Below are 27,707 nucleotides of genomic sequence, written 5' to 3' on the forward strand. Positions count from 1 at the left end.
TTCTGTGCACACACTTCTATATTGCTTGAATGTAATTGGTCTGTATTTAGTTATTTGTTTGTTTCCAAAGAATACTTAAGATCCCCACTGTCCACATTTACCCTGCACATGTTCTCTGACAGATGTTTGGTGACAAAATCTTTTTAATGTGGTTTGGTGGAAGTTGATTGGGATTAAGTGAGTGAACTGTTTTAACGACACTATCAAAAGAGAATCACAAGGGAAACAGAAAATAAAAAAAGGAAAGTTATTGAATTTGTTGTTATCTTGCTGTTTTTCAACAAGGTACATAAAGTTATTATTTGTGGAACCTCAGTCAACCTCAGTAAGTGATCCCCAGGGAGATACTTGTGATTCATCAGGATTCACTGATTTGTCAGTTTAGAGCTCCTGGAGTTATTAATGTAGTGTTCCAGTTCATGGACCAGAGAGAACTTGCCAAAAATAGCTCACCCCACCCCCAACCTTGTCAGCAACAGTACCACTGGTCTCACTGAGGCCAGTGCCGTCCTACTGACCGACAGCCCTGGAACTGCTGACTTAAAAATAACGAACTGTGGGCCTCCAGGTTTGACTGTTTTGTACTGCTCGAGATTTTCCTGTACTGATCTTGCATTTATATGCACCCATCCTTCCTGACATGCTGAGAGACATAGAGCCACTGAACCAGCTGTTCTGCTGCCAGCAGATCTTGCCAATAAGCTGGAACAGCAGAGCTGAAGAGTGGAGTAAAGATGTTGTTAGTTAGATTCCTGGTGGCGTCTCATTACCACAAAATCACCGTGGATGATCGCCCATATAATTGAGATGGTGTGTAAAAAGGAGTAGAGATGTACGTGGAAGTCTAAAAATAAGAATTTCATCAAAATTTTAAAGGAATTACTTAATATTGTGATTTCCTCCCTTCCCCATCAGAAAGGGGATTAAAATGCTTTCAGAGCATGCAAAAGTTTGATTATTTCTGTGGAACAGAAACTCGTTTATTGCATAGCAGTTCCATTTACTGCTTGTTGCTGATTAATTTTAGTGCGGTTCCTAAGAGCAATAACCAGAAGTCAAAAGAAAAATTTTATAGATACTAAAATATAATTAACATCTTGAATAAAATCATTTTATCTGTATATTGAAATCTCTGTCTATCAATGATGAAAGAATTTTGGAAGATCAATGTTAGTGTGGAAAATACACATTCAAGGTATAAATTTGTTTTAAGTTAAAAGAAAGATATTAAATTAGTTGAAATTAATTTTCTTGTTTGAGAAGTTAGATAAAATTGAATATTGTAGGGGTGAAGAATTGGACTTATTATTCTCATTTGAAAAGGTTGAAAGTTAAAGATCATAAAGGATATCCTGGGCAAAATATGAATTGTAATAAGTTATGCTTTAGACATAATATGGTAGAATGCATCACTTTGAGTTAAAGGGAAATGATTATTGCACTTTTATTAAAAACTTTTTTAGGATTCGGGTCTTTAAAATCAGTGTTCATTTTATTGCATATTGCTTGGTGGCTCTTGAGGGTTCCCTAACAAATTAAGATGGAGCAGTTCATAAAGGCGCCTTTACACACCAAATGAATACAGCAGGACTTCAGGGAGAGAGAGAAAGCTGAGTATCTATCCACAGAATTGCAGCCTGTTTTTGAGGAAAATAAGAAAGTGCATGATGAAATGCACACAGGGTGCACTCCACGCTAATGGAGATGATCGCATAGATTGGGGTTGATATACCTATAGCCGTGACCTTTCCTGTATCACACGCTTTTGCATGCAAGTGACCCCACTCTGCTTCATGGGTGCTAACAAGCAAAGCTTTCCACTAGAATGCATAAGAATAGCGCAGATTTATCAAAATTTAGGCATGCAGATCAGATATTTCTGCTGGCTCAACAATCTAGAATAAAGATGCACAGACTTCAGTCTGTGAACATTCATCCTAAGGAAATGTTGCTGAAGACAAGTATGTCCTGAAAGCAGTATTCAAATCTGGACATTTGAATTGGGTCTCTTTTTTAATAGCAGGAAGCTAAGGCTGTCATCAGTAAAAAGACCCAGGGAACAGGGTTGTCGATAAAACTCACTTAGGTTTGCTAAGGAAGAGAATTCTCTTTCTTGACTTGACTCACTTTACACGCTATCATTTCTCGCTATTAATTGCCCTTTGAAATCACTTTGCAATCTATTGGGTTGTTTCTGTTGCCATGAGCACGTCAGAATGATCATTCACTATCATCTTGGGCATCCATATCCTGCAGTAAATGTCAGATGTGTAATTCGAAAAATGAACAAGCAATATCGGAAGCTCAGCCATTGAACAGTGGAATGGGGGAGGCTTCCCGCACATGTTTTATAGAAACACTGAATATCTCTAGTAAGTGCTAGTAGAGTAGTGATTACTGTAAAGCTATTGGAGCACCAGTGACCCAGATTCAATTCTGCTGCAGTCTGAAGGATTGTATATTCTCCCTGTGACCACGTGGGTTTCCTTTGAGTAATCCTGTTTCCACCCACATACTAAAGATGTAGTAGGATAAATGGTCGCATAGGTTTAATTCGGCAGCACGGGCTCATTGCTGCATGTTTGAAAAAAGGTACGTACAAGGCTGGCACAGTTTCTTGTTCTGCAAAGGTATCAGGAAATAAGAATGAATGGATGAGTGGGGTGGGCGGTGGTAAAGGATGACATTGAGTTGCCAGTTGGATATTGAATTCTATAGCCGACTTTTCCCTAGTACTTTCCATATTTTGCCTCTGTATATTTAAAAATTATCTCCCAGTGTGAAATTTTACATTAACTGAAAGGCATTCCATCACAAGCATTCTTTTTCAAATCCAGTATGTCATAAGCATTTTTAAATCCTGCCCTTAAAGCAATTTTCCATTCACTAAGAAGCATGCTAACTTTGTGCACAAATAGTGACGCCCTTAGCGGAAGAAATAGTTTGAGGTCCTTGATGAGTTTATTGTTTCCCCAGAATTCCATCAGGAATATTATTTCTGGAGCACAACTAATCACAAATCTTACCCATTTCATTTTTCTGGTATCTGCAACAGATTTCCTTCTTGCATTTTTTTTTCTTTCATGGACATTTGCTTGCTTTCTGCTCTGTTCCTGGTGCTTTGGTGTTTGAGCTATGCTTTGCATTAGTGAAGCTGTTTTTTAATGTCTAATGTTTTTGCTGCTCGCATTTGTGCATGCGTAGTTGGCATGTTTTCTCAATTTCTGTGCATGCAACATTGTTTTCCAGCTTTGTCCTGGGTTACCTGTGAGCAAAGTCACAGGTGATCATTTGGTATGTTATTTTTTTTAAAGATTGTGAACAATCTCAAGAATTAATGCATTTAAATCTCTTTGGATCTAATCCATAAGTAACTTGGTGACAAATGGCAAACATTCTCAGCCTATCTTTAATTGCCTTTTGGTACAGGCATTAGTAATATATGATTAATGAAGATTTGTACCGATTACTTTGCAGAATCACATTTTGATTATGATGGAATTGTGTTAATTTCATATATAATTGATATTTCCATATTTAATCTGCTTAAACTTTCCAGGACATTAAAATGTTCAGTTTAGCAGTTTATAGTAGTTTTAGCAGTGTCATCATAAATTTACATTGATTCTTTTCTAAAAAGGAAAATAATAGCAGGCTAATAAAGATCTTTTTAAGAAGTAATAAATGTGTGACATAGATATCAAGGTTGAAGAAAAAAATATATTTGTAAGTATTTATTGTGAAGATTTGTCAGAAATGTTTCATACTGACTCTGTATGTTGCTAGATGAGCCAATCCCCAAATTGAACGCACAAGCCCAGGCTGCCGAGGATATTCTGGATAAATACAGAAGTGCTATTAAACGGTCCAGTCCAAGTGAAGCAGTTGCAAATGATGAGGTTACAGGTAAGCCATGTTGCTCTTCACTTTGATCTAGGAAAATTATTTTACCTATCTGTGTTTGCTGAAGTGATGGGTGTGTGATCTTGTATGAACAGCAGACAACACTACTAATGGATAGTTTATATAATTGTTATGTCACTGAGCTGTGACTGTGTAGCAGGAAAAAAATGGTTGTAATATCAGATATAAAACTGGATGAACTCAGCAAGTCAGGCAGCATCTGTGGAGGAGAATAAACTCAATCTTTCATGCTTCATCAGGACTTTTGATCAAGAGTCAACCTGAAACGTGAACTGTTTATTCCCATCTAAAAAACGCTGCCTGACTTGATGAGTTCCTATCACATATTGCGCTTGTTGCTCAAGTTCTCCAGCAGTGCAGAATCTTCTGTGTTTATTATTGTAAAATCACTTTGTGAGGAGACTACAGCTACCTAGGAACTCCAAAGGATCAGCTAGTATTGAAATATAGCTTGTTAACATCTGGAGGCTAGTTTTAGGTTGGTGTTACCAGACATTCTGCTATCTTGGAATAACTTGAAAACTGAAATAGGGAGAAAGTTTAAAAGCAAAGTTGCAGAATTGGCTGTTTGTCTTTTGTGGAACTTGCATTATCACAATGTAAACTGTTTTCTCTCCTGTTTTACTGAAGGTCTATGTAAGGTATTGGAAGATGGCAGCACATTTTAAAGAAACTAAACTATTCCCCTGTACCTTAGGACAGAGTACTTGAATCCTGCAAAAATAATGTCTCCTGTGATTTGCAGATCACAGCTAGAGCAACTGTGGTAATCATGCACTGCCATAATTTTTGGAAAGGGATGAAAAGTCTGAATTGTCATTTATTGCTGCCCAGCAATTCCTGCCAAAAGTGTGTATGAATATTGACAGTGGAAAAATTGGTTTATTATTGTCATGTACCAGGACACTGCAGAGAAGCTTTGTTTAGCATACTCTCCATACAGATCACCATTTACAGCAATGCATTGAGGTAGTACAAGGGAAAACAGTAAAAGAATACAGAATAAAGTGTTACAGTTACAGAGAAAGCTCAGGCTGACAGTAATGTGCAATGCCATTACAAGGTAGATTGAGAAGTCAGGAGTCCATCATTCATGCAAATGACTTGGATGAAACAGCTGAGTGGGTATGGTTGTTGAATTTCAAAGGTTCATTTGTGGTCAAAGTATGTATCTATATACATCTCTGAGATTCGTCTTCTCCAGCTAGTCAAGAAAGAAAGAGCATAAAAGTCGTTCAGAGAGAAACATCAAACTCAACCCCTCCTGACCATCAACTCCCAAACCCCTGCCCCAGCACAAAAAAACTAACAGAACACAACAAGAACATCAGCCCCCAAACTAACTCCCCTCGACCAACAAAGGAATAGGTAAAAAAACACAGTATCAAAACCAGAAGTCTGGTAAAACAAGTGCGCAGTCCATAAGTGCAATATACGCAAAGATGAGCGGGAAAGCAAGTTGCAAAGAGGACGTTAGAAGACTGCGGGGAGAAAATAGCAAGTAAGGCGTGAACAAATATCTTTGCAAGTACAGTATGTGGGAAATGTGAAGTTGTCTACATTCCATCCATACAGATCATGTCATCACATCAGTGCATTGAGGTAGTACAAGGGTAAACAGTAACAGAATACAGTTACAGGGAAAAGTGCAGTTAGGCAAGGTATGTAAATGAGGCCATAATGAGGTAGGTTTTAAGGTCAACAGTCAATTTTAACCCAGCAGAAACCATGCAATAAGTTTATAACAGCAGGGCAGAAGCTGTCTTTGAGTTTGACAGTGCATGATTTCAGAATTTAGTATCTTCTGCTTGATGGGAATAGAATCATACTTGGCTGTGAATTCCTCATGGCACTCGATTAACATTCCAGCATTCACCAGCAAGTGGTTGGCCATGAAGTTGTCCCACACCAGGGGATCAAATATTTTCAGATGCTGCTGTCCAAGCATTCTGTCCATTGTTCGTGGTCTGTTGTACTTACGTGCATGCAGGACGTTCATTTTGTCCTTACATGGTTATTTGGTACTCCTGGCTTAAACTGATCGGCGTGATATTGAGAGCATTTGTTTTGTATCAGTACTCTTGTTTATATTGCATATTGTTCATTGCTGCTGTCACTCGTTAAGTGGTGTTTTCCAGTTATAACACAGGATGTTTGCTTCTGTGCAGAGGTTATTGGAGATGAAAGTGTGCATGATTCGCCACGTGACGAAACTCTTCAGAACCTTTCAGCAGATGATCTGCCAGACTCGGCCAGTCAGACTGCCCAGACTCAAGACTCCACATTCTCCTTTAGGTAGTATCCTTCATTTGGTCTGTGGCAGGAGTTAAGGTTGTTACGATACTGAATCTGTTTTGTTGTTCAGTCTCCAGAGTTGCTCCACCCTTTACAAAAGGAATCAAGCTACCTTTTTCCTCTATCACTACTGTTAAGTCCTTCTGTAGGATGCGAAACGTCGTGTGGATAGAAATCCCACTTTCTGCTTTGTTGCTGTTCCGTTTATTATCTTGTCATTTATCCCAATTTTGAGAGGAAAAGATTTAAATTTGGCAGTTGTTTATAGTTAGTGGCATATTTAATAGAATTAACTAGCTAAGACTGGAGGGACCTCAGAGATTTAAGAATCATACTGTTTGTTTCTATTTTGCTTAATTGCCACTAATCTTAAAGGTAGTATTTTATTCTACCAATTAGGGATGCAAAGAAGAAATTGCGAATGGCCCTGTGCTCAGCTGACTCAATTGCCTTCCCTTTGGTGAGCCATTCAGCAACAAGAAATGGGCCTTCTGGAGGACTGGATCAGGGAGAATCTGAGGGTAAAGGTCATTTAAAATAATTTCTGGTATTTAGTCCCCAATAATCATCTGGTAGCAATGCACAAGCATACTGAAATAATTTCTTAAGGGTAGCTAATAAATTTCGCTTATATCGATTGCTTCCTGGCTCTGCTAATATGAAGCTCAGAGCATCAGAGTTGCGAGTTCAATCTCAGCGACCTCTCTAAGGAGTCTCCCTACATCCTCCCCATGGAATGTATGGCATTTCTCTAGGTGCTCCAGTTTCCTTCCACAATCTAAAGATGTACCGGGTAGGTTAATTGGTAATTGTAGATTGTCCCATGGTTAGGTTAAGGCTAAATCAGGGTTGCTGGGGCGACATGACTCAAAGGACCTGTTCCATGCTGTATCTCTAAATCAATAAATTTGAGATGTAGCATGATAACAGCCCCTCCCAGCCCAACCAGCCCGGGGTGCCCAGTTCTACCCATGTGACTATTAATCTACCTATTGGTCTTTAAAATGTGGGAGGAAACTGGAGTACTTGGAGGAAACCCACCTGGTCATGGAGAATGTACAGACAATGGTGGGAATTGAACCAGGGTCACTGGCGCTGTACTAGCATTAACGCTAATCGCTACGCTACCATGACGGCCCAAAGCTTTTTTCTCTCCCATTATTTTAGCAGGGAATCTCCCTTGGAGCAGCACAGAAGGAACTGCTGTCCTCCCTACAATTCATTTCTGTTCATATCTTTAGTGCTATGGCTTATGAATTGCTCAACACTACCACTGGATTCTTAGATTACTCAGCCGTTGTTGCTTCCTTTGCATGTCAATCAAAGAAGGGATTATGCAGCTTTGTAGAGGTGCTTCTTCATAGTTCCAGTGACCTAGTTCAATCCTGATCAATGTGTAGAGTTTGCACATTCTCCCTGTGACCAAGTGGCTTTCCACCAGCCGCTCTGATTTCCTCCCACATCCCAAAAAATTACAGGTAGGTTAATTGCCCACTGTAAATTTTTGCTAGTGTTAAATGTGAGTGGTGGCAACTGGAGGGATTTGAGGTGACTGTAGGGTGGGGGGAGGAAATAAAAGAACTGTTGGGGCTCCACGTGCACTTGCTGGACAAGTTGGACCTGTTGGATGTTTCAGTGAAGGAGGTGAGATTTTACTGAAACTCAAGGTCAGATGGAAACAGGATAACTGGGTGTTGAGTTGATTCATAAGGAACTGCATAGGGATTTCTTCTTGCAAAAATGGTCTGCAGTCTCAGGGATTTTCTATCGTGAGGGTTATGGAGGCTTAATCAATGCAAGTATTTAAAGAGGAAGTAGATCAATCTTTAAAGGATTGAGGGAATTGAGGACTCTGCAGGTCTGGACAGAAGAGAAGTTGAGGGCTGGGGCAGATCAGTCATCAGTCTGGATGGCGAGACAGGCTTGAAGGGCCAGGTAGCATACTCCATTTTTTTTTGTTGCTGCAAAGAGTCTGTGGTAACTCCAAGACTAATTTTCTGTTTATTTTCCTCTGTTTTTAGATAATGAGATTGTCTGTTTTCTCAAAGTTCAGTTGGCCGAAGCCATCAATTTGCAAGATAAGCACTTGATGGCACAGATTCAAGAAACAATGCGCTGCGTTAGCAGATTTGACAACAGGACCTGCCGCAAGTTGCTTGCTGCCATTGCTGAGGACTATAGGTAGGATGTATTCATTGTTTCGTAAATACAAACGTAGAAAATACAGTACTGTGCAAAAATCTTGGGCACATGTATATAGCGAGGGACCTTAAAACTTTTGCACAATACTGTATTTGTCAACTTGGAACAGAGTGAATTTGTAAATCTGGCAGGAGTAAAGGATGTTGGGGATGGCGAGGATGGAGTGCAATGTGAGGGGTGTGGGACAAGGGGCAGAGGTGATGCGGGTGCAGACATACCCAGCCCTGAGACACTCTGCAAGGTCATTTGATTACAAACAATTGATTTATTGATTATTACATAATGCCTCTCTGGTGCTTCCCGCTCCCTCCCCTCTCCCTTCTTATCTTCCTAACTAAGATTCCCCTCTCCCAGCCCCCTTCCCACTCTCAGTCCACAATAGTCATAGTCATACTTTATTGATCCCGGTGGAAATTGGCTTTCGTTACAGTTGCACCATAAATAATAAATAGTAATAACACCATAAATAGTTAAATAGTAATATGTAAATTATGCCAGTAAATTATGAAGTAAGTCCAGGACCAGCCTATTGGCTCAGGGTGTCTGACCCTCCAAGGGAGGAGTTGTAAAGTTTGATGGCCTCAGGCAGGAATAACTTCCTATGACGCTCTGTGTTACATCTCGGTGGAATGAGTCTCTGGCTGAATGTACTCCTGTGCCCAACCAGTACATTAGTAGTGGATGGGAGACATTGTCCAAGATGGCATGCAACTTGGACAGCATCCTCTTTTCAGACACCACCGTCAGAGAGTCCAGTTCCATCCCCACAACATCACTGGCCTTACGAATGAGTTTGTTGATCCTGTTGGTGTCTGCTACCCTCAGCTTGCTGCCCCAGCACACAACAGCAAGCATGATGGCACTGGCCACCACAGACTCGTAGAACGTCCTCAGCATCATCCGGCAGATGTTAAAGGACCTCAATCTCCTCAGGAAATAGAGACGGCTCTGACCCTTCTTGTAGACAGCCTCAGTGTTCTTTGACCAGATAACAGAATCTGGTTTATCATCACTCACATATGTCATGATTTTTTTGTTTTTTGAGATAGCAGTACAGTGCAATAGATAAAATTACTACAGTACTATGCAGAAGTCTTGGACACCCTAGCTATATATATGTGCCTAAGACTTCTGCGCAGTACTGTAGAACATACTATTGAACAGTGCAGCACAGCACAGGCCTTTCAGCCCATGATGTTGTGCAGACCTTTTAACCTACTCTAAGATCAATCTAACCCTTTCCTCCCTTATAGCCCTCTCTTTTTCTTTTATAATATCCCTCTCTCAGAGTTTCTTAAATGCCCCTAATGTATCTGCCTCTACCACCATCCCTCGCAGGGTGTTCTATGCACCCAACACTCTGTAAAGAACTTACCTCTGACATTCCCCTTAACTTTCATCCAATCACCTTACTTAACACTGAAACCCTGTATGTCTTTGGTCTGTAATGTTTTGCCAGTGTTTCCTTGCAGCTGTGTTTCTCAGCTTGCTGCATCTTCTCTGTGTTGTGGGTTACAGCCTAGTTTGCCGTTGAATTGCTGCTGGGTTAATTCAACATTAACTACACTGTAACTTCCTTTCTCTTTGTTTAAGAAAACGAGCTCCATATATCGCTTATCTGACACGATGTCGCCAGGGGCTCCAGACTACACAAGCCCACCTTGAGAGACTCTTGCAAAGGGTGCTGAGAGATAAAGAAGTTGCCAACAGATATTTCACAACAGTTTGTGTGAGACTATTGCTTGAAAGTAGGGAGAAGCATATTCTGGAATTTATTAAAGGTAACGTAAATTCTTTTCAATTGACTGCTAACAAACCTTGTTTTTTTTTTAAAAAATTATTATTGCATTGCATGCAAAACTTTGAATTATCCATCATCATCATTGTGTGCCATGTCATATGATGTGGGCGATTGTGGTCTTGACCATGATTGTTCTTGGCAAATTTTTCTACAGAAGTGGTTTGCCATTTCCTTTTTCTGGGCAGTGCCTTTACAAGGTGGTTGACTCCAGCTATTATCAATACTTTTCAGAGATTGTCTGCCTCACAACAGTGACCGCATGACTGGAACTGTGACATGCACCTGCTGCTCATACAACCCCACCACCTGTTTCATGGCTTCATGTGATCTGATGGTGGTTGGTGAGGGGGGCGCTAAGCAGGTGCAACACCTTGCCCAAAAGTGACCTGTAGAAAGAGCACCTTCCGTCACCTCTGTTTCTCTGCCCCATGCCACCCAATTACTACTGCATGCTCATTTAAAGCATAACATTTTAAACCATGTGGTAGAGTGAACCTATTCAGTCAATGGCTGAACCATATCATTCAAAATTCCAATAATTGTGCAAAATTGGCTGATTTCAGTCATATCCAAGTTGGTTTTGCACGATTGTCGTCAGCATCCTTTGTTCATGAAAGAAAGTGAACATTCTCTCATTCAGTCCAACAGTCTCTTTCTTGTGGGGAAATTGGGTGAGATGGCTACTGATACTTTGTACTTTAGTCATGTTCATAGTCATACTTTATTGATGCCGGGGAAAATTGGTTTTCGTTACAGTTGCACCATAAATAATAAATAGTAATAAAACCATAAATAGTTAAATAGTAATATGAAATTTTGCCAGGAAATAAGTCTAGGACCAGCCTATTGGCTCAGGGTGTCTGACCCTCCAAGGGAGGAGTTGTAAAGTTTGATGGCCACAGGCAGGAACGACTTCCTATGATGCTCTGTGTTGCATTTCGGTGGAATGAGTCTCTGGCTGAATGTACTCCTGTGCCCAACCAGTACATTATGTAGTGGATGGGAGACATTGTCCAAGATGGCATGCAACTTGGACAGCATCCTCTTTTCAGACACCACTGTGAGAGAGTCCAGTTCCATCCCCACAACATCACTGGCCTTACGAATGAGTTTGTTGATCCTGTTGGTGTCTGCTACCCTCAGCCTGCTGCCCCAGCACACAACAGCAAACATGATCGCACTGGGCACCGCAGACTCATAGAACATCCTCAGCATCGTCCGGCAGATGTTAAAGGACCTCAGTCTCCTCAGGAAATAGAGACGGCTCTGACCCTTCTTGTAGACAGCCTCAGTGTTCTTTGACCAGTCCAGTTTATTGTCAATTCGTATCCCCAGGTATTTGTAATCCTCCACCATGTCCACGCTGACCCCCTGGATGGAAACAGAGGTCACCGGTACCTTAGCTCTCCTCAGGTCTACCACCAGCTCCTTAGTCTTTTTCACATTAAGCTGCAGATAATTCTGCTCACACCATGTGACAAAGTTTCCTACCATAGCCCTGTACTCAGCCTCATCTCCCTTGCTGATGTCGCCCTTATTGGCGCCAAACAATTGGTACTAGAACGTACAATCATCACAGCGATATTTGATTCTGCGCTTCACACTTCCTGGATTACAAATTTTAAATATTAAAGGTATTAAAAATAGTTAAAATTAGTAAATATTAAAAATTTAAATTATAAATCGTAAATAGAAAATACAAAAATGGAAAGTAAGGTGGTGCAAAAAAACCGAGAGGCAGTTTCGGACATTTGGAGGGTACGGCCCAGATCCAGGTCAGGATCCGTTCAGCAGTCTTATCACAGTTGGAAAGAAGCTGTTCCCAAATCTGGCCATACAAGTCTTCAAGCTCCTGAACCTTCTCCCGGAGGGAAGAGGGATGAAAAGTCTGTTGGCTGGGTGGGTCGCGTCCTTGATTATCCTGGCAGCACTGCTTCGACAGCATACGGTGTAAAGGAGTCCACGGACGGAAGATTGGTTTGTGTGATGTGCTGCGCCGTGTTCACGATCTTCTGCAGCTTCTTTTGGTCTTGGACAGGACAACTTCCATACCAGGTTGTGATGCACCTAGAAAAATGCTTTCTCCGGTGCATCTATAAAAAAATTAGTGAGGGTTTTAGGGGACAGGCCAAATTTCTTTAGTTTTCTCAGGAAGTAAAGGCGCTGGTGGGCCTTCTTGGCAGTTAACTCTGCTTGGTTGGACCAAGTCAGGTCATTTGTGATGTTGACCCCAAGGAACTTAAAGCTTCTCTCCTGTTCCACTTGTGCACCACCGATGTAAATTGGGTCGTGCGGTCCGCTACTCCTTCTGAAGTCAACAACCAATTCCTTCGTCTTGCTAACGTTGAGGGATAGGGTATTGTCTTTGCACCATCCCACCAGGTTCTTAATTTCCTCTTTGTACTCAAATTCATCATTATCTGAGATACGGCCTGCAAGGATTTAGTCACTGAAAGATTACTGGAGAATGACCAGTGTCCACGATATCCTTTCCCAATAGGAAACCAGAAAAAGTAATGGAAAACATGGCATTCTTCCCAGGAGATTACATGGCTATCAGAGAAAGCTGGGAGTGGGGGTAATTAAGTATTTAGTTATAATATTCCAACTGCCATTGTTTGGTTCAGCTGGCCTTTCCCAGTTAAATTTTAATTCCAAAAATACATATGCGCCTCAGAGTCTTCGCATTCATTTTGATTATTGTTCTATGGCAGGGAGGAATTGATGAGTGCTGACATAAAGAATATCATGCTGATTAAGCAAAAGATTGAGACAAGTTACTAGTTTTAATGTTTGTGCTTGCCTCCCACACAAAAAAAATGTGAATGTATTGGGCTTTCGGTTTGTTTGTTTAAGCTGAACTATGATCTTGAGTAGGATAGTGCTCTGGCCATTACTGATTAGACTTGGTGTAGAGGTATACTCAAATCTAGCAATATATTGAACTACTTGCCTTGCCACCCCTCCATTATTTGGTTCCATTCTTCATTTTCCTTCTTATCAAACTACATAACATGCAGCCCTTTAAGTTCCATTACTTGTAACACTAGTTGTGGAGCAGACTTGATCGGTTCAACGGCCTAATCCTTCTATATCTTAGATGGTCTTTATTGCCTCCACTTACTGTATCACCTCCCAGCATCAATCTCCACTCTCCCTTCCCTGCCTGGCTCCATCTGGCAATCGACCCTTCCTAAGCTGCATCTGCCTACCTCCTGTCAGCTCTTGCCTTACTCTTCCTCCTCACCTTTATACTAGCTAACTCCCTCTGCAGCAGATAAAGGGACTACCCATTTCCCTCCAGAGATGCTGCCTGGCTTAGTTCTTCTGGCTGCTCATTTTTATTTTGTTCCAGCCTCTGCAGTCTGTTGTGTCTCCGTGTTTCCATAACTATCCCTATTTTCTAATGGCTACAAACGTTGGCATTTATTTTATGAACCTTATTATTGTATTCTTTGCGGATGTGAAAGCCCATATTTAATGTACAACACTTTGCTACAGGTGATCAGTTGTAGTTCAGGATCAACTTTATTTGCCATATATATTTACATGCGTTAGGAACTTGTTGTGGTGCTTTAATCAGTGTAACAAAAATCAACATTCAACAATTATAAAGAACAAAGGGTTATATAAAGCAACACACATAAAAGTTGCTGGTGAACGCAGCAGGCCAGGCAGCAACTTTTATGTGTGTTGCTTGAAATTCTAGTATCTGCAGATTTCCTCATGAAGGGTTATATAAAACTAAAGTTGAGGTTAAAATGCAGATATTGAATGAAATATGCATAAATACTTAAATACCAGCTTGTATTTACAATGTAAACAGCATTATAAAAATGGTTTGAAGAGTTTATTTACATTATAGTGAACTGGTGGGGATAATAGAGGGGTGGGGGGGGGGCTAACCTGAATAGTTGATCAGATTAACTATTGAATATTAAGACAAATAGGGCTTTCTGCATAATTGTCAATTACTGCAATTGTGTGAGAAGTGGATTTTAAGTCAACTTGTGTGCTAGGAACTTTTACTATGCTGGCAAGATGTTTCATCTTTATGGAAAATTTCAATTGTTAATGTGTTTTGAAATTACAATGCAAAATATTGTTATATATAAATGTATGTAGACTGATTGTATGTCCATAAAGTGACACTAAGTGCAGGAGTATCTGTATGTAAGGTGACTGATGGAAAATGATAAAGTAGGGCTGGTGGGAATGGGTGGAGGTGTTGGCTTGGGGGAGCTTAACTGTTAGTCTGGTGGTCCTGGTGTGAATGCTGCGTAGCCTCTTTTCTGATGGGAGCGGGGCAAACAGTCCATGAGCAGTGTGGATGGGATCATTCTGGTTATTGCTGCGTCATGAAGGATCCTTACTCGCGCTAGAGACAGTTAAAATGCTTAATTTGACATAGATGGGCTCAGGTTGAAAATGTTTTAGTTTTGAACTTGTAGATCTCTGAATGGTTTTGAAGTGTGTAATCTGCAGCTTCCTCTGATGTCTTGGCTCTTGTCAAGAGAAGCCCTCCTCCCCTTAGCGTCAAGCCAAATAGATCAGAGGCACCCATACTGTGCTGGCTAATTTTTGGTTTGTGAAGCAGTTGGGGCGCAGTGTTGGCTCTTAGTGATGCTGGGCTAGTTAGGAGGACGATCAGCCAACATTCTGTTTGAAGCTTCTGTGAACTGCCTTGGGACATTACAGCCACTATATAAATACAAGTTGTTGTTCTTGCTCTTGATTGCTATCCATTAACCCACACTGAGAAGTTTGTTGGCAGTGGGTGAAAGCAGAATCTGGCTAGACTGTGACGGTCTCCACGGAAAATATCCTGCCAAGACTCACTGTTACAGCTTGCAGGTGAGGCACTAGAGGGCAGACAGTGTCTGCTAAATGAAATTCCCTGAAAGCCGGCACTGTTGGAAGAAGAGGGTGGGAACTGAGAGATGCTATGGCCTAGGTTCTTAAAGAAGTAACTATTTGTGCACTGCTTGATTTAGCCTCACTATTTGTGCAGACTTCCAGAATCTCACTGCAGCAGATGACAAAACAGCCTTAGTGGAAGAATTCTTGCAGTCGTTGTATGGAGCGATGGCACAGGATGTTATCTGGCAGAACGCCAGTGAGGAACAGCTCCAGGATGCACAGATGGCAATTGAGCGCAGTGTCATGAACCGCATTTTCAAACTTGCCTTCTACCCCAATCAGGATGGTGATATTTTACGTGACCAGTAAGTAACAATAAATATTGCGCACAACTTTTGAAAAGGTACTCATGTGGTTCCTTTTAGTTGTTATTGAGCCCCATAAAAAATGCTTTTTTTCTGTAATTAGGGTGTTAATAAAGGCATAGATTACTAATGAAACTGGCCTTCAAAAATGTTTATTGGAAATGCCATTCGAAAAACTGACTTCATAAACAGTGTAGTTGTTGATAACTTACTACATCAACGTTTGAAAAGGTGATATTTAACTACATATTGCAGATAGCAACTGCACTTGAGCTTAAAATTCAAATGTTGGAAATTTTTCTCCTACTGTGAAGGTTGCAGCTATATTTAATCTTATGTATTGCCCCTCAGGGTGAAGAGCCAGTAGAGTTTAAATGCTACAGTGTGCAGTACAGGGTTCAGATGTAATAGCCATGAGAGAGGGAGAGAGAGTTTTCAGCTCTGAGGTGGAGTCAAATTGTATATTCCCAGGTCAGAAATTAAACAACTTGAGACCGTCTCAATATGGACCAAAGAAATGATGTAATAGATACCTTAGTATCTATTATGCAAACAATATTACAAATGTATGTGTGTGAAACTGCTTGTATTATAAAGCAATACACACAAAATGCTGGAGGAACTCAGCTGGCAATTTATTTTCTGAGGTACTTTGAGGTGTTTGTGATTAAGTGCTAAACAAATGCAAGTTCTAACCAAGACAGTTAAGAAGCAGAATTTTTTTTTTACACCTGATACACAAAAATCTGATTTTGGAAGATGGTATGTTCAAAACTTTTAAACTAGGAAGACCACAAATACTCTTGTGATTTTTATAATGTGTATTGAATTTGTTCTTTGCAACTTCTATGCAATTATATATGTATAATATTGTGTCTGATTGGCTCCCCATTTCACTCAACAATGAATCTGCCTGTAAAGTCTAAATTATTTCTGAAGTGGTCTATTTTGCACAGGACAAGAATTGGGTAAAAACAATGCACTCATACAAATAATTCTCAGATTCTTTTTCCTCCGTTTTTATTTTTAAAACCTGCCTTAAGATAATTTTCTCAAATATGCTGTATAAATGCTATTGTTGTTTAAACAAATTTAATTAAGTTTTAAGCTGCAAATTTAGTTGACCTTAACCTTTTGTTTCTGTAATCTTTTTTTCCAGGCTCTTCTATGAGCACATTCAACGTCTCTGTAAAGTTGTCACTGCAAATCACAGGGCACTTCAAATTCCAGAGGTAATAACTTAAGGAAATTTAGTATTTGGCAAATCTATGCAGAAGAGTTCTGGAAGAGAATTTCTAAATATTACATTAAAAACAAAAAATGCAGGAAATGTTCAGTAGGTGAGACAATGGCAGTGGAAAGAGAAAGGGTTAATGTTTTAGGTTAGAAAACACTTCAAAGCTAGAAAAGAGAGGTTTCCTAGCCAAATCAGCATGGCGGTTGTTGTCAGATCTGGACCTGGATGAAAGGAGCAAAAAACAAGCAGCTCGTAGGGATGGGGGAGGAGGCAGAACGAGCCTCTTCTTGGATTTGGAGGCGAGAGGAGGGGAGCTGGAAGCCAGGAACAGATGGGCAGTGATTTGGCCACCACTGCCAGCCCACCAACTGGAGAGTGTCGTGGTTAAGGGCCAAAACACTCGGTGAAGGTTGGGAACCACCTGATGACATCTGCTCCTGGCTGAAGGCTACGGTTACCTTATAAGGTAACTGGAGAATGCACCTTAACAGGTGTTTGTAACAAGAATGCAGAGGAATTGGGTAGGACAAAGGGAATATCTATGATAGGACAAGGTTAGGGTTGGCATGGAAATGAATTAAAAGTGTCGGTTGATGTTTAAATGGAAGCAGTTAGAAACTGTTAAGTATGGACAGAGTAAGTTCAAACAAAGGAAAACAACAGGAATCCCTTACTCACTCTTCCTTCAGTTAGTCCTGACGAAGGGTCTCGGCCACCAGCAACTTTTATGTGTGTTGCTCAAACAAAGGAATGTCAGATTCTACCACAGGACTGGTCTTTTTCCCCATCTGCTGTTGCAGCATTTTGGAGACATGGTAGTTCTTTGTGCTCTCCTTTTCTGTCCCCACCACACACTCTCTGTGGCACTTTCTCATGCAGGCACAGGAGAATCAGATCTTATCCTTTTACGGCTTCCATTCTCCCAATCTAAGGACACAAGCAGTCTTTCCAGTGCAGGAGCGATTCAAGTTACTTCATTTTGGTGTTCACACTGTTGTAGATCCCCCAGATAGAATTTGGCACTCCCTGTTGTCTACCACTTTAATTCTCCATCCCACTCCCATTCTAAACCAGCCACCCACTGTAACACTGAGGCTCTCAACAAAATCTTCTATCTGCATATGTTGCAGCGTTTTAGAATCTGCATTTAATTCTAGATCCTTGGGTAGCCACTGTCTCTCAGAGCGGGCTGAATTTGCCGTTCCGTAATTTATCTTGTGCAGATGCCGGAATTCCAAAGCAACAGACACAAAATGCTGGAGGAACTCAGCAGCTCAGGCAGCATCCATGGAAATGAACCAACAGTTGACGTTTCAGGCTGAGAGTCTTCCTCAGGACTGGAAAGGAAAGGGGATGATGTCAGAATAAAAAGGTGGGAGAGGGAAAGGAGGATAGCTTGAAGTGGATAATGAAGCCAGGTGGGTGGGAAAGGTAAAGGGCTAGAGAGGAATGAATCTGATAGGAGAGGAGAGTAAACCATAGGAGAAAGGGAAGAAGGAGAGGCACCAGAGGGAGGTGATATGCAGGGGAAGGAGGGGAGACACCAGAGGGAGATGATAGGCAGGTGAAAAGAGATAAGAGGCTAAAGTGGGGAATAGAAGGGGGATGGATTTTTTTTTAACTAGAAGGGGAAATCGAGTACAACATGACTTGGCTGAACGTGCCCTGCATGTTGTAATTTTTATACTCATTTTTTTAACCTTCTCACTTTCTAACTGCCCTTGTATCACATCTTTTGTTAATTTTCTGCCGACTGCCCCTATTAATCCATTGACAGGATAGGCTTTGTAGCTTATATCCATTGGCAACCCTAGCATTGTCCCTATCAGAGAGATCCCCATTGTCTTGTCCAACCATTCCCCCACCTTCTCTTGTTTTCAACTTGAAACGTTTTCCTTCCTACAGATGCTGTTCATCTTACTGAATGTGTCCCGTGTTTTCTGGTTTTATTTCAGATTTTAAGTATCTACAATTTTTTTTTTTGTAAATTTCATTGTAAATACAGCATTTCCTTGTGGATAAATTGGAATCAATAGATGTACTATATCTGGATTTCAAGAAAACCTTTGCTAGGGTGTCAGTATGTTATTGCAGAAAGTGGGAGCTCATGGTTTAGGAAGTAATTTTACAACGGATAGAAGACTGGCTAATGGAAAATAGAGAATAGGCATAAGTGGGTTGTCTTCTAGATTGGCAAGATGTAGCAAGTGGTGTACCACAGGGATTTGTGCTGTGGCCTCATGTTTTTACAATTTGTTAATTCTGTGTATTATTTCACATGTACCAAGAGAGTGAAACACTTTGTTTAGCATCCATTCAGATAATTTAATTACAACAATGCAGTGAGGTAGTTCTAAGGAAGACAGTAGAATGAACTGTACAGTTATAAAGTACAGTGGAGGCACAAAATAAAGAGCAAGGGGTAGATTGAGAGGTTAAGAGTCCATCACTCTTGTAGATGCCACTGAGTGGTATGGTTGTTAAATTTGCAGATGACACAAAAATGAGCAGGAATGGAAGTTGCAAAGAGGACATTAGAAGACTTCAGGGAGCAAAACGGAAAGCAAGTGAACAAATGAATCTGCAAGTGCAGTTTGTGGGACGTGTGAAGTTGTCTACAAAAGAAACAAATGATATAAATGGTGACTGACTGTAGCAAGCTGAGATGCAGAGGGATCTCAGTGTTATCATTCATTGCCAGGACAATTAAATGCAGAAGTAGACAGACTTTTTCACTCAGGGTGAAAAAAAGCAGTGGAACCTGAATCTTTGAATGTTTTGAAGGTGGAGACAAATAGGATATCTGAGAAGGTGATAAAGGGGCCCATGGATAAACAAGTGTACATTTCTAGCAGAACAGGCTTGGGGAATTTAGTAGCCTTCCCTTGTCCCTCATCCCTTTGGGTTGTAGCTTCCTTTGCAACTAGAAAAAGTATCTACAAATACATTGAGGATTTGATACTTTCACATAATTAGGCTTAGTTAGAACCTGGAAGTGTGGCCCATTAGAATGAAGCATTTACACTTTGTCTCTCTGCAGCACAGAATGGTATAATATAATTGGAACAAAAATGATGGCGTGGATTTGGACTAGGTAAAGGTTATTCCATGCATATCCCTTGTAGATGTATATAGAACTGAAATTATCAGTGAAGCATTTGACGTGAAAATTGGCGTGCAAGTATTAACCACTCTTTGGATCCAGCCTTGCACTTGATTCTTCCCCTCCCCCCACCCGCACTCACCTGGTTGTGATGCAGAGGGTTGATCTCGCTGACCCTCCCATCCTGTGGGCCAACGTGTAGGCTCACCACCAGCAAGATTAGGCCCTGCTTTCCAGAGAGACCCTGCAGGCTTTACCAGGAAGCAAAACATGGGGTGAAGCTTTGTATTCTGTTGAAGCTAAGGCTGCCTAGTGGTTTGGCTCTGACATTTAGTCAGTCAGGATCTGATAAAGCTGGTGTGAACAATTAAGATCAAAACACATTGAAACACTTGGAAATCAGGTTCCCTTAGGTACTGCTGGTCATAGCCTGCAAGATTTACCTCCATCTTTGGCTGCCCAGTTTGAGTTATGTTGGTTTTTGGTAACCAAGTCTTAAAGTCAATCTGATGAACTTTGGTGAAAACTGAATATTTAAATTAAAGTCCAAATTATTTTTTTATATACTTTCTCAGTTCTTGATCTCTCATGCTTCAAGCCAGTTCAATAGAATACTTGTGGCACCAGGAATTTGCCACCAATCTTTCCTAACAAATTGGCTTCAGAGCACATTTTTTATACCGGTGTGTTGTTAGCTCTTCGTTTGAAGAGGTGTTTTTTTTACCAAGTCTCTTCCTATTTCTTTGCTTCCCATTAATCTTGCTATTCTCAGCTCAGCAGATTACCTGTTCTCATCTCCAACAGTTTAACAGTTTCTCTGATAGCAGTGCCAGAATGTAAAAGAGAGAGGGAGAGAAAGATCCGTAGTGAGTGTGATTTGAGTCTGTGTTTGCTTCCCTTTCTTCACCCTGACAGTCGCTGAAACACTGGAGCTAAACCCATATCAAGGCAGCTTCGTTTCATTTTGTTTTGTAATGTTTGAGCCAAGTTGTCTTTGTAACTGGGTAGTTTGAACCTAGCTGTGAATCACTTTGCTGTTCATTTTTCTTCTCTATTTTTCTACACTATTCCCTTGCCTGGTGGTGAGAGAACGTACAAACTCCTTAGTCAGTGGTGGGAATTGAACCCCAAGCACTGACGCTGTAAAGTGTTATTTTAACTGCTACGCTACTGTGTCGTCCACATATACAGTTTATACAGTATATGTATATTATGTATGCAGCTTAGCAAATGCAACTTGCTATTCAGAATCGTTAAATAAAAGAAAATGAACATCGTGGGCAGAAACTTCATGGCGTTTCTTCCCCACACCACCACCCTCCCCTCCTTTGCTATCTCCTCCACTTCAATGCAAATCTACATTGCTCTCTCACCTTTGAAGAGTATGTGCGATACAGTACCTAGACCCATTTTTTTGTGCTGTTAATTCACTGAGGTAACCTATACTTGTAGAGGGGTCTATTCCTCTCAGATCTTTCTGCCGCCAAAACAGAATTTACTACCCAGTGCTCCAGCTCAAGGAACTAGTGAACTTTGTCCAATGTTGTCTGATGTTCTGAAATTCTTTTGTGCACTCAATGGAGGTCACCACTCTGGAGCTGGTCGGATGCCTACGCTGTGAAGTCTGTGGAGGTATTTTTGTTACAGGCAAATACACAAGGGAGCTGCACTTCTAAATTTTCTCTGCACTGCACAAATATTTCTGTTCATAGGTCACAGTAATTGTAATCCTTTTTGTTAATATTGCCTGCGCTCTGAGATGCCACCTACTTAAAATAGAAATTAATTTGTAATCCTAATGGTTGTGTTGAGATTGTGATATTGTGTACCTTGTGTACTTTCTGTACCTTTTTAGGTGTATTTGAAAGAGGCTCCATGGCCGTCCGCACAGTCAGAGGTTCGAACAATCAATGCATACAAGACCCCAAGAGATAAAGTTCAGTGTATCCTGCGAATGTGCTCCACCATAATGAATCTGTTAAGCTTGGCCAATGAGGACTCAGTCCCTGGAGCAGATGACTTTGTTCCCGTTCTTGTCTTTGTCCTCATCAAGGTGAGCCAACAGATGAATATCATTTTTTTTTAACAGGAGTGCAGTTATAATGCAGCCATTCTAAAAAGCCACTGGTATTTTCAACTCTGCATACAAGCAAAGGAATGCATTCTTCTGCTAGGCAAATAAAAAAGTCTCTTGTCTTGAAAATTAAATTGCTTTTTGAACCATTTTATGCACATATATATTTTCACCTAGATAGCTGCAGCAAATTTCAGTTTCATTTAGATTGTCCATTGATCTGTTGATTTTTTTTTGATGAACAGTAGATAGCACCCTGAGGAATTTTGTCTAACCCTGTAATCACTAGGGTATTCAATGTGTGAAATCTTTGAGTAACACATACAAAATGCTAGAGGAATTCAGCAAGTCAGGCAACATCCATGGAAAGGAATATAGAGTCGATGTTTTGGGCTGAGACCCATCATCAGCATTTTGTGTGTTGTTACTCTGGATTTCCAGCATCTGCAGAATCTCTTGTGTTTGCAAAATCTTTGAACCTTGAACATTTTGACCACTTCTGAGTTTGGATGGTAATGATGCTTTCTCTGCAAAAGGCAGCTACTTAATCCTATGCAAATTTATATTTTGAACTAAGAATATCATCTGCTGTCAGTAAGATGTTGTTCTAATGTATTTGGAGAAAAAAAATCATTGTCATTAATTCCTGCAGGATTCTGTAGCACTAATGATGGTTTCTTCAGGCTAATTGGCAAGGCTAGACAATGCAACATGTCTGAGAGATGATGTAGTAGAGGTGATATAAAACACCTTTAATCTAATTGAACCATTCTCAATGCTTCTCGAATATCTAACATTTTATATGTATTTCCCATGAAGCATAAATTAAGACGTTGCTATTGAATGAGAAGTAATATATGGTCTGATTCTTTCTCCCTCCTGATTTTGTACGGCTTTTAATTCATCTCTTTTATACCTTTAGGCTAACCCACCCTGCCTGCTGTCCACTGTTCAGTACATCAATAATTTCTATGCCAGCCGGCTCAGTGGAGAGGAATCCTATTGGTGGATGCAGTTCACAGCAGCAGTTGAATTCATTAAAACCATTGATGATCGCAAGTGATGCAGAACACCACCTGCATGACAGACTGTTAGGAAAAGTGAAAAGATTTGCACCAACTGTTTGCGAGAAGGAGAGCTGGAGACTGAATCTTCTCTTGTATAGTACATGTACATAGTGTGGAGACATTTAAATGAAAAAAAAAGAACTAGATTCAGTGGATCTTTACCAAAATTAACAATCAGATTTACTAACAGGTCTTTGTATTACTGTCAGCAATGCGAAAAGGGACCACACTTTTTCAGGTATTTCAGAACTTGAAACTGTACTGTAAGCAAATGACCCCTCTTCCCATCTGTTATTCTGGTCTGCATGAGTTCTCAACTGGGGCCTTAAGCAAGTGTTTCTTTGATTTTTGATTTCATTTACCATGCCCAAGCCAACCCCTCAACAATTTTATAAAAAGAATTAGCAAATTAGCAACTGATGGCTTAATGTCTTTTTCATGAGGAAGTAGGTCTTTTTTGTCAAGTATCCAGCCCAATCTTTCAGAGAAACTTGCATTTGACCGAACAATCAGAGTTTTCCTAAAAATTGCACACAGCAGAAATGCAATGTGTTGGAATTAGAGGTAAAGAGCCAACAGGTCTGTTATTTTATCTGAAGAAGTCACCACTTTGTGTTGCTTCAAAGTGTTCTTGGGCCTTCCAATAAATTATTTCCAAAGCCTGGACTTTTCTTTAAGCGAGCTGACATACCTGACATTGTAACCTTATTGGCATCTGTTTTAAGTGTTAACATTTAACCAGCCTGTTAGTAAAGCAGCATAGGACTCCACTGTTTTGTTGCTAGGGTTTTTATAAACCGAAGTCATATAATGATGCTTTATGGAGGTGATTTTATAAGGTTGTCTGTTTCACGGTTTCAAAGTCAAAGTGCTGGTTCTCAGTTCTTAAACTAGTTTCCTTATTGTGTGGCAAATAGTTGATCCAGAGACTAAAATAAACCAGTTTCTGCTCTCTGTATAAGGGATCCAGTTGTAGCCAGAGGATACAGAGACCTCTCTTCCCACAATCTCAACTCAGCAAGGGACATTGTCAAAGCAGCAACGAAATGCTGAACTCTTGCCTGCAATTGAATTCCAACCTTGACTGCTATTTGACTCCCTCATTTCCATGGAGGTTTTATTCTCCCCTGTGGGCATAAGGACCATCTCACAGAAGCACACCTCTTCATCTCCTGGAGCACACAAGGAAATTCGCAACCGTGACTGCCATGGCTGGGAGAGATGAAAATTTGAGTGGAAGACCAACAAAAATCACTTCAGTCCCTCACAGCAGCTGAGACTTCCAGTTGACAGCAGTGCCTTTGTTGACAGCGAGAGTTAACATGTAACGGCCAACATGAATGGACAGCCATACATGACTGGTGCTAGCTGCACCTTTACAAAGCCGTTTCCAATAAATGGAGTAGGAAGGCATTGGGACTTGGCTTGTCTAGAACAATTTTCAGGTGAAACTGCCAAAATGCAGTGAGTCAGATGTTGATTGTTAGGATATACAGTATAAATGGCAAGGTATAAGAATTTAAATTATTGCATTTTAGGTTACATTATGAACACTCACGTGGTAGGATTAAATAATGGCAGCTCCAGTAAGTCAAGACTGATTTGTTTTTTTCTTTATTATATATAAAGGGATCATTACTCAGTGGGTGGATGAATAGTAATATTAATGTAAATGCACCTGATTTTGCATATTTTTAGAAAATAAAGTAACTTAAGAGAAGAAGGTCTCCATTGTGCTAATCCGAAACCAGTCTAATATAAACCTGCCATCATTACGAAATTCACAGGCTACCAAAGACCTTGGATGTTTATGTGAGTTTGTCCCTTAGTGGCCATATAGAATAAAATCCTTCCTAATCTCGGATACCTGTGCTCACCTGAGACATCTCCAGCACATATCTAATGATACGATTTCAGTTTGGGTCAAGGGTTTGGAACGGTGAATACCACAGGGAGAGCTGTTGGATACATGTTCTGAGGTTTCATATCTCAATATCAAGGAGGAAAGAGGTAGAGTAAGTACTTGCCCTCCAACCACTTTCTTGGACTGGGGATGTTGGACACCACCATGTTTAATTGTAAATTATCTGAATTGTGGGAGAAAAATCTATACCTGTTCTAACTGAATGTATATTCGATGTGGAATTACAGTTTGTAGATATTTTAGTGCAAGTCTGGAGTAAAGGATCTTTCTTATTTCAAACAGCAGCCTAAATATTCAATATTTTATAGTCTTGAAGCAATGGGACACTTCATACCAATACAACCACGATCCATGTAACAACATCTTAGCTAGTTCCTACAATCTTTTTTTTTTAAAAGTCTTTGCAATAAAAAGAAATTCCTGGAATGAATTTTAATGTGCACCTGCACACTTTAGTTAGTCAGTTGACATGGGAAGATTTGATGCTGAATATAATCAATGATATTAAAGCCATATAACTGGGTGATTTTAAAATGAATAGTCTGTTCACCTGATTATTACTGAGTTACTCATTTCCTCTACTTGTAAGTAAAACTTCCAGCCCTGACAGACAGTTTAAGTTCAAGTTGATTTGAAACAACTTGCCAAAAACAAGTCCTATCTTTATTTTTATTTTAATGTAATTAAGTTTCAGTGTGACTAAGTGTCTAGCTATAATGTAGTAGTTAGCACTAATTTAAGGCTACATGATCAAATGGCATTTCTGAATATTTTTAATCTTGGGTTATACATCTGGGAATCTGAATTCCTTACACTAGTGCAAAACTTGGCCTGATGGTGTTAAAACTGGAAAAAAAAAGGTAATTTATGTATAATTCCAGCTGTGGGGTATTAATGCAGTTGGCATTATATGCAGGCATGAGGTGTCTAAGTCAATAACCTAAGCAAAATGGCTAGCAGAACCTAATCTGACACAAAAGTGCTTTACAGATCAGCTAGCTGGAGAAACCAGGATAGAGGATGAAATTCAAAACCTAGCTCCTTTTTGGCTTAGTGTTACATTTCTCTGGTGTTGCCGACCCTCGTCTCAGCAGCATTGGGGTAATACACATCATGCTGGGCTTTTAATGGGTATATAGGGAAGGTGCAGTTGAAGGCTAAAGACTAATTGGCTGAAACAACAACAATATTTGTCTTGCAGTTGCACTTTGAAGTAATTTTTAGACATTATGTTTTTTGTTTTTCTCACCTTAAACATCAATTTAGGAAAGGAATTTAAATGTAAACAGTGGGACAGCTTAGGGATTGGGGTTTATTTATTTTACAGTTAGACTTTATGAAAACTGAAATGTCAGCTATTTATTTTTAACGTGCTTTCTCTGTGGGTTCATTCTAAGTTGCCTTTTGTGTTTTAAATTTTGAAGTACGGTCTTAAACATTTGAAGAATTTGCTTGGACAACTTGTGTATGAGTTGATTGTATCCATGGAGATTTTGAAATGTATGGAAACTATCACTTGCATACTGTATAACAAAAATAATTTAAAAAAGAAAAATTGCAACTGCTTTAATTAGACACGTAAAACCTGTACTGACAAGCATATCGACCCAGAAATGTATGTGAGGACCAAACCTACTACCATATCTGATGTTTTAGAACATCAGGAATGGACAACTAATGATTTTCTGCAGTTAGCAGCTAGGAACTTAGAAGGGAGTGTTATATTGAGAAGTTAATCTAAGCTAACGAAATACTGTGTTTTGTTTGTTAACTGCATCACCTGAATTACTGCCTCTTTGAAACTGTTAGAGATTTTACAAAGCCTAAGTTAATGAGCTTGCACAATCTTGCACACGGGAAAAATGTATACTGTCTTTAAGGAGATTAATGTAATATATCAATCCATAATGCTAATTAAAGGGAGCCTTTTATCCCATTGTTGGTGTCTGCTGGTGAATTTGGTTCTTGCCATACTGAAGAATTGATTTCAGTGTTAATTTTCTGCATGCAGTGTTGGGTGGTCTTCATATTGTACAGCACATTAACTCATGGGTATATTTGTACCAACTAAAATTCATGCACATTGGCTCTAACGACTATAAGATGTGTACGAATTTCAACAGGATCTTGCATGCAAACTTAACAGCAACATTAGGAGCAGTAATGCAGTGGTGCTTGGTACAAATCTGTTGGCAGATACAATCAAGCAAAAGGAATTTAGTCTGTGCTTGATTGTACTATCGTAGGGAACTCTGCATTTACTATTGTAACCCTCCCGAATTCCTGTCAGCAGGTGCTACATTGCGTCTTGGGATTTCTGATGAAAAGTATTGAAGAGATGAATGGATGACTATATATGTTGGAGCTTTAGTGAACTACTTTTTAGAGTTCATAATCAAAAAATGCAGATACAGTCAGATGTTCTGCTTTCCTGTCATTCAATATGGGACAATTTCAGGTCTATTCCTTTTCCTTTTCCTGTTCCTTGGACGTATTGTGCACAAATATTTAAACTATAGAAATACCATCAGGACAATGCAACCATAACCATGTTGTTCACAAAATTACTTATCAATGCAATTGATTGCTTAGTGAACTGTTTTAATTAAGATTCTACATTATTGGTAGTTTTTTGCTGGTTTTGCCCTGTGAGGTATTGGTTACTCCCAGTGATGAGTTAAGCAGATCCTCTTGTCCTTACCATCATGCAGCACAGAAAAAGGCCCTTTGGCCCTTCTAGTCCATCTTGAACTGTTATTCTGCTTTGTCTCATCGACCTGCACCTGGACCATAACCAGCAACCCCCCCATACCCCTCTCATCCACCTGCTTACCTGAATTTCTCTTAAATATTGC

The 27,707-nt window shown here is 40.0% G+C and overlaps 1 protein-coding gene across 8 annotated transcripts in view; it reads left to right on the top strand.

Moving 5' to 3' along the window:
- gapvd1 (GTPase activating protein and VPS9 domains 1) overlaps positions 1 to 26,806 on the top strand; it is a 121,381-nt gene extending 94,575 nt beyond the window's left edge. For 4 of the 8 annotated variants that reach the window (XM_063073400.1, XM_063073404.1, XM_063073401.1 and 1 more), the window contains 9 exons: positions 3,787 to 3,906; positions 6,093 to 6,219; positions 6,619 to 6,740; positions 8,241 to 8,400; positions 10,015 to 10,202; positions 15,234 to 15,447; positions 16,607 to 16,679; positions 21,643 to 21,840; positions 22,784 to 26,806. In XM_063073400.1, the coding sequence (XP_062929470.1) occupies positions 3,787 to 3,906; positions 6,093 to 6,219; positions 6,619 to 6,740; positions 8,241 to 8,400; positions 10,015 to 10,202; positions 15,234 to 15,447; positions 16,607 to 16,679; positions 21,643 to 21,840; positions 22,784 to 22,924 (1,343 nt within the window). In that variant the 3' untranslated portion in view covers positions 22,925 to 26,806. The remainder of the gene's footprint in view (positions 1 to 3,786; positions 3,907 to 6,092; positions 6,220 to 6,618; positions 6,741 to 8,240; positions 8,401 to 10,014; positions 10,203 to 15,233; positions 15,448 to 16,606; positions 16,680 to 21,642; positions 21,841 to 22,783) is intronic. The other 4 variants (XM_063073405.1, XM_063073403.1, XM_063073406.1 and 1 more) reach the window with 2 other exon arrangements.
- Positions 26,807 to 27,707: the final 901 nt, after the last annotated feature.

This window comes from Mobula hypostoma, chromosome 21 (assembly GCF_963921235.1).
Source record: "Mobula hypostoma chromosome 21, sMobHyp1.1, whole genome shotgun sequence".
Lineage (NCBI taxonomy): Eukaryota > Metazoa > Chordata > Chondrichthyes > Myliobatiformes > Myliobatidae > Mobula > Mobula hypostoma.